This window comes from Sinocyclocheilus rhinocerous, unplaced genomic scaffold (assembly GCF_001515625.1).
Source record: "Sinocyclocheilus rhinocerous isolate Xijiao unplaced genomic scaffold, SAMN03320098_v1.1 scaffold1440, whole genome shotgun sequence".
NCBI classification, from domain to species: domain Eukaryota; kingdom Metazoa; phylum Chordata; class Actinopteri; order Cypriniformes; family Cyprinidae; genus Sinocyclocheilus; species Sinocyclocheilus rhinocerous.
The window spans coordinates 39,815-46,904 of NW_015652137.1; the positions used below are offsets into that span (position 1 = coordinate 39,815).

The window sequence follows — 7,090 nt, forward strand, 5'->3', positions numbered from 1 at the left end:
TACATGTGATTTAGTATATTGATAATTATATCAAAATAAGTGTACTTATTTAAAACACAATAAAATTATAATGATGTAAAATGTATGTTTAAGTAATACTTAATTACACATTATTATAAAGTGCATTTTTATAAAGTACACTTAAGCATGTTAAGACCTATTGTCATTAAAGTGTACTCTCTTTAAGTACACTTAAGTGGCCTTTAATTTAAATTATAATAAATTATCTGCAAGTGCACTTTTTAAAAAGTATACTTTAAAGATTTGAAGTACACAAAAAGTACGCTTTTAATACAATTAAGCACACTTCTTTTTCACAAGGGTATATTTACTACACGTCAACCATCACCTCCATTCTGGATCTGACATACAACTGACCCTGAACTCAGTTCCTGTCTCCTTATCATATTGTGTGCGGACATCCGGGAACTGGTCCAGGATCAGAAGTTGCCGTTTCCACAAAAAAGATTCAGAGCCAAAATGAAAGCAATATTTATATTTAAATAAATATTTAATGTTATATATATATATAAATATAAATAAAATAAAGCACTATTTGTTGTAAAATATTTGAATAATTCGTCAGCCACAATGCTCTGCCCGCCTATTTCCTGTTTGCGTCACTCACTGACTGCCTTTATCCTTCCTTAAGCGAGAGACAGACGGAGGCGCGAGGTTTGTGAGATAATTTTTTTTCCCGATTTATCTTGATATCTGTGGGCTCTATATCCTCTGATTTAATAAAGCTTTGTTTGTGTTATTTTATGTGTCGAGAGAGTGACTGAGTGTGTTTGAAATCGTGTTAGTGACATTGAGACTACTGCGGTTGATGACTGATACTGTATTTCTAGCTTTAGCATTAGCATTAGCATTACACCGGTAACTTACATGTGTTCTAATCTATCCAGTAAGGTGCAACAGAGTAAAACAGACGTTAGCATACGCAGTCACATTGTTTATTAATGTATTAAGTGCATTCTAGAGGTAAATGCCATATTTTTGTTGTTTAACAAATCCCAGCGACGATATGACCTTGCAATGTTGGTTAACCGGCTCATGCCAAAGTCAGTGTTATTGCCAAGATTGTGTTGCGTTATGCGCTGACTATCCTTTTTAAGTTATTTAAATAAATATTATGACGATACCATAGTAAATCGATTGTAATATTGTAGTACTTGTATGATTAGCATATTCGTATAATGAATATTCATATATAGGTACTTTAATGATATCATGTCGTGCTATTGTATATTTTTCTTTTCTTTTTAATGAGTGATGAACTTTAAATTGTCTTATGTTGTAAATTAGTGTTTTCTGCCTTGATTACTCATAATGATAGCAATGTGATTTAACGAATGTCCTGTAAGAAGCATGGTTAAAAAAACAAAAAACAAACAAAAAAAAAAATTGTTATATTGTTTCTATAAAACAGGAAATATACTTTTTTCAGGGATACCACAAACATCATGCATCAACAATGTACCTTCACCTTCATTTTGGTCAGATTTTGTTGCAAATTACATCATTGCCCTTAGATTTAGCTTGAAGTTAATTGTACTGCTGTGACTGACTGGGTGTTTTCATAATAAAATTTGTTCTCTTTTAAGTTATTTGATGTTTACATTTTTGTTCAATTTCAAATTTCTCAAAGTGGAAAAAAGGAATCGTAGTTTCTCATTTACCATTTACTGTTTGTTCTCACACAGGATGTTGGCAACTAGAGTGTTTCGCCTTGTTGGTAATCGGGCCTTGTCCACTTCCATCTGCCTGCGTGGCGGACATGGTAAGCTACATGCCAACTTGTGTGTGTGCATAGGCCTATATATATATATATATATATATATATATATATATTTTGATTTTGAAACGTGCAGTGCTCATGTTTATTCAACGAAGTCAAACGGCACAAATAAATCAATGTATGGGAAACTGGTAATGTATATCGAAATATCGGAAATGTGTTTAAAAATCATATCACCGTTATTGAAAAAAATTATATCGCGATACATATTGATATTGAATTATTGTCCAGCCCTAATCTGAAGGAAACCGACTCTCTTCAGGAAATGTTTTATTTCATTTCCATTTCATCATGCCTGTAAAGCCTATAAAGCAGCATTTGTGAGCGCAGTGCTGCTTTGTGTACAGCCGTTACAGGGGAAACAGCTATTTTTACCACTCCAATAGCGACACCTATTGGCAAAGAATGAATTTGCGTTTTCATTCAGATCAACGCGAAAATCGACTGATGGATTTATGCAGCTTTATGGATTTACTCAGAGCTGTAAATGTGAACCGGTGTATATATATATCTCACGGGGGAAGCCCCGCCACACATAGATGCAAGTCTGTGGGGACACACTGTATATAAGGATGCACCGAATGTTCGGCCGAAAATAGTAAAAAAAAAAAAGCTCTTTTGGTGTTCAGGCAAATAAGCGAAAAGACCGAATAAATTGTACCGAACAATGACGTGACGCGATCAAATAGAGGCATGCACTAATGCAGCAAACATGTCAGAAGTGTGGAAGCATTGAAAACTGTCCGAGAAAGATGCAGAAATCATTATAAGCACCGACAGCGAGAGACTGTTTAGCACTGCATCGCATGTCTTCGATGAGAAGAGAACTTGCTGGTTACTGTATGATGATTGAAATTGCCAAATGGCCTTAAACAATTAGTAAATAAACTGCAGAATGTTATGTTTTCTAATACACGCACAAATTGCATGTCTTCTGACAGTGCTGCACGATAGGGTTGTGACGGTGAGGAAATTTTCCCACCGGTTAATCGACGTGTGACAACACCGGTAATACCGGTATCACCGTGGGGGCGGGGCGTTCCCGCTTTTCCTCGCTTTCCTTCGCTTTTAAAATTTTTATTTCTATAAAAAATCAAAACGACGGTGGGGGTCGGTGACGCGGTGGGCAAGTGACATAACCGGTGTTGCGGCTTAACACCGGTATCACCGTCAACACCGTCTATCGCGGCAAGCCTACTGCATGAGCTTGTGGCGCTATCTGCTTGTTAGCCAGGGTTCAAAGTTTAAAGCGCAAGGAAAATCTGCACTGAAACAGTTACTCTTCGGTTGCTCAGTAAATGTTTTTTTTTTTTTTTTTTTTCCTGACAGATGTCATCATACTGCCAAGAACGGTGGATTATAAAATAATATAGTGCCGTGAATTCAAATGTGTTACTTCTCTCTGACCCACTTTCTTTTTGACACTCATTATCTGACACCTAAACCTGGGGCGCAGCACGAACAGAAAAATTACGGAATGGGTAAGTGTCAGTAGATTTGTGTCAAAATCCATTTCCATGAAACTTTCTAAAATTGACTAATAAAAACGCCAGCCACAAAATGGGATTAGTAATGGGGTTATTAATATTAATATTCATTCACATTCATTCATATTCATTCTTTATTTCAAGCTGCTAAAAATATATACCAGGGTGTGAATGATCACGACTCAGATGTGAATGTGTAATGTAATACAGGGCAGAGATTCGTACCTGAGCGAAACATCAGCGGTTCAGATAATAAATTACACAAATAAAAAAAATGAACTGAATTGTAACAGCTTAATCTTATGAATAGGCCAATATCCAGATGCAAGTTGTTCTTCCCATGTCCTCAAATAATATTTTTCGTAGCACAGAAAAATAGGCAGAAATTGAACCCAGTTGGAATGTGATAAAGCTTTTATCCTTGTGTCCCGTGGCCTGATTTGTCTTAAGCATTTGCTTCGTCAAGGCATGTGACAGTGTGATATGTGCAACAAACATCTTCCCAAATTCGTAATGAGAATTATTTATAAATTTGCTGTTGTACAAAAAGCACTGAGGTCTTCCTGCGGGGTTCTGCCAAAATAGAAGCTGAGAAAAAGCAAGAACTCCATCAACATTCATAAATTTCTGTTGTTCTGTAAAATAAAATAAATACAATAATAATGATGATAATAATAATAATTACAACAGCTCTATTAATACATTTATTATAACATTTACACAAAGTGTTCAAATTGGGATCTGTAATATTTTCTAATGTTTTAAAAGAAGTCTGTCTCTTGTGCTCAGCAAGGCTGCATTTATTTGTACAGTAAAATACACATGCCTGATTTAAGAAGGGGGTCTCAAAAATGGCCCATTAATAATTGTTTAGTGTTAAGTAAATATTTTTTAAATGCTGTTTTGTAATTGATTTTTTTTCTCTATGACAAGCAAGACAAAACAGTAATTTTTGCTATTTAATTTATGCAATGGTGAAAAAATGGCAAAATATATGGGGGAAAATACCGCGAAAAACCGTCTTTGGTATTCGGCCTTCGGCCTAGTGTTTCATTTTGTTCTGCTTCAGCCAAGAATTTTCATTTCGGTGCATCCCATATAGATATATATATATCCCAATACATGTGTGTGTGTGTGTGTGAATTGTGTAACAGTTGTTTTACTTGTCTTCTCAGGAGTTGCTAAGGTTGAGGACTACACACTGCCAGCATACTTTGACCGACGAGAGAGCCCTCTTCCTGATATCAAGTTTGTGCAGCAGCTGAGTCCTGAGCAGAAGTCTCTAAAGGAAAAAGAGAAGGGATCCTGGGCTGCGCTGTCCAAAGAGGAGAAGATTGCATGTGTGTGATATGAGTATTTTTGAAGACTTCTCTGTTGGTTCAGACTTTTGAGTTTTTATTTTATTATGCTAATTGCCTTCTCTTAATGGTTGATTTCAGTATATCGCATCAGCTTCAAGGAGAGCTTTGCTGAAATGAACAAGGGAACAGGAGAGTGGAAATCTGTAGTTGCAGGAATTTTCTTTTTCATTGGCTTCACTGGCCTAGTTGTCTTGTGGCAGAGGAAGTATGGTAAGTTTAGCTTGACTTCAACTATATACAAGTATTGCTGATTATCTCATCCAGGATCATACTTGCATACAGTTATTGAATGTGTATGTCTTATGTCTGTGTTTAGTTTATGGAGATGTTCCCCATACCTTTGACCCCGAATACAAGCAGAAGGAGGTTCAGAGAATGCTGGATATGAGGATCAACCCCGTTGAGGGCTTTTCAGCCAAATGGGACTATGAAAACAATGCTTGGAAGAAATAAATTGTAGACCAGGCCCACACCTTCTAACTAATAATCCAACAAAACAGACAAGTGTGCATTTTTTTTCTCCACTGTTACTTCTGAATGATTTTGGAAGTTTGCTTCCTCTTAAGGTTATGTATCATAAATAAAAATCAATATGTATCAATGTGATTGTCTTATTTTGTCTGTACATGTACAGTATTTTATTTTCAGATCCTATTTCAACAATCAAATGAGCAATTATTAGAAAATTATTTGTAAAATGGAATGAGAAGTTAGTAAGTCTCTTTTTAAACTGTCCTCAATGTTATTTTTATTTAGGAGTAATGAAATTGAAAAACACTTTTGGATGAAAATGCAGTTGTGTTTACTGATTTGTTAGGCTTCTACCTAACATTGCCCTGAGGACCCACAGCACTGCACATTCTGTATGTCTCTTTTACTTCGGTTCAATTCATTCTGCGGCGTTGTGGATCACTGCTCAGACGCTGCTCTGTCACAGCAACTTGTCGTTTGAATTCTAACTGATTATTATATATCAGTATTATATTATAATTTGGTTAAATATTACTGGAATCAGTGTAATACTAGTTTTAGTGATGTGTAGTCTCACTATAATGCATAAATGCAATTGTCTTAGGTCTATAATGCACGTCTGAGGTCTGTGCATGTAAACTATATCAGTCATACATGACAAACGAATCATGGGAAACGGCATAAATAAGGTAATCAACATTAACATGTTTATAAAGCATTTTTCTGCATGTTACTCTTTACAGTCCTGTTTGTCGGTGTGGAATGTCAACATCTTTATTTTTAAATGTGACATTTAAAGAGACGCTTGACACGAAAAACTAAACGGAGACTGATACACACACTTTGTACACTAGTCAAGTATTACTGTGTCATCCAGTTATCCTTCAGCTTATCCTTTATCATTTCTATTGAGCCCTTTTATGTCCTTTATAAAAAAAACACTTGTACCATGGGTGGTATCAAATTAATACCCATGTACGTTTTGACCACACGCCAAGCAATCATTTACGAGGTAAATAGTTTTATTTGGCTAATGCAGCATTTATGAGCTTCTGCAATTGAGTGGTGGAACTATGATGTCACTTTGTAGGCAAAAACCCGGAAGCGAATTAGCATTTTAGCACTTCCGGTTCCATCAAGAGGGTCTGGCTGCAGACATATAGGGGCGAGTGGAGCTCCACTGAAGAGCGGAAATACGTCACCTCCACTAGCGACGCGGCCGCCATGTTGGTCCGGGCAAACTTTTAAAACAGCTCAACTTTTTAATTTATTTTGTTATAGCTTTCGTTTTGTATTATTAATTGTTATATACATGTATAAAGGGTGCTTTGCATGTAATGTCACCTCTTTGTACTGTACTTTTATACCTAGTATAAATAATAATAATAATAATAATAAACTAAGCTTTTACGGTTTATGACACGACGTCTTCACGGAAGTCTTCTTTTTAATTCCCCCCCCCTTTTATGTCCTTTATAAAAAAAACACTTGTACCATGGGTGGTATCAAATTAATACCCATGTACGTTTTGACCACACGCCAAGCAATCATTTACGAGGTAAATAGTTTTATTTGGCTAATGCAGCATTTATGAGCTTCTGCAATTGAGTGGTGGAACTATGATGTCACTTTGTAGGCAAAAACCCGGAAGCGAATTAGCATTTTAGCACTTCCGGTTCCATCAAGAGGGTCTGGCTGCAGACATATAGGGGCGAGTGGAGCTCCACTGAAGAGCGGAAATACGTCACCTCCACTAGCGACGCGGCCGCCATGTTGGTCCGGGCAAACTTTTAAAACAGCTCAACTTTTTAATTTATTTTGTTATAGCTTTCGTTTTGTATTATTAATTGTTATATACATGTATAAAGGGTGCTTTGCATGTAATGTCACCTCTTTGTACTGTACTTTTATACCTAGTATAAATAATAATAATAATAATAATAAACTAAGCTTTTACGGTTTATGACACG

At 36.0% G+C, this 7,090-nt stretch overlaps 1 protein-coding gene across 1 annotated transcript; it reads left to right on the forward strand.

The window, feature by feature from the left end:
- The first annotated feature begins 592 nt into the window (after positions 1-592).
- Positions 593-5,250, forward strand: LOC107713576 (cytochrome c oxidase subunit 4 isoform 1, mitochondrial). Its single transcript, XM_016519132.1, has 5 exons — positions 593-675; positions 1,707-1,783; positions 4,464-4,628; positions 4,728-4,859; positions 4,966-5,250. The coding sequence occupies exons 2-5, from the start codon at positions 1,708-1,710 to the stop codon at positions 5,100-5,102; spliced, it is 510 nt and encodes a 169-aa protein (XP_016374618.1). The 5' UTR covers positions 593-675; position 1,707; the 3' UTR covers positions 5,103-5,250.
- The last annotated feature ends 1,840 nt before the right edge of the window (positions 5,251-7,090 follow it).

What these genes read in the sequence shown, in the direction of transcription:
- LOC107713576 (XM_016519132.1), top strand. Translation starts at nt 1,708, where the DNA reads ATGTTGGCAACTAGAGTGTTTCGCCTTGTTGGTAATCGGGCCTTGTCC. An exon ending in CTGCCTGCGTGGCGGACATG is followed by an intron (nt 1,784 to 4,463) that starts GTAAGCTACATG and finishes TTGTCTTCTCAG; the next exon opens with GAGTTGCTAAGGTTGAGGAC. An exon ending in CAAAGAGGAGAAGATTGCAT is followed by an intron (nt 4,629 to 4,727) that starts GTGTGTGATATG and finishes GGTTGATTTCAG; the next exon opens with TATATCGCATCAGCTTCAAG.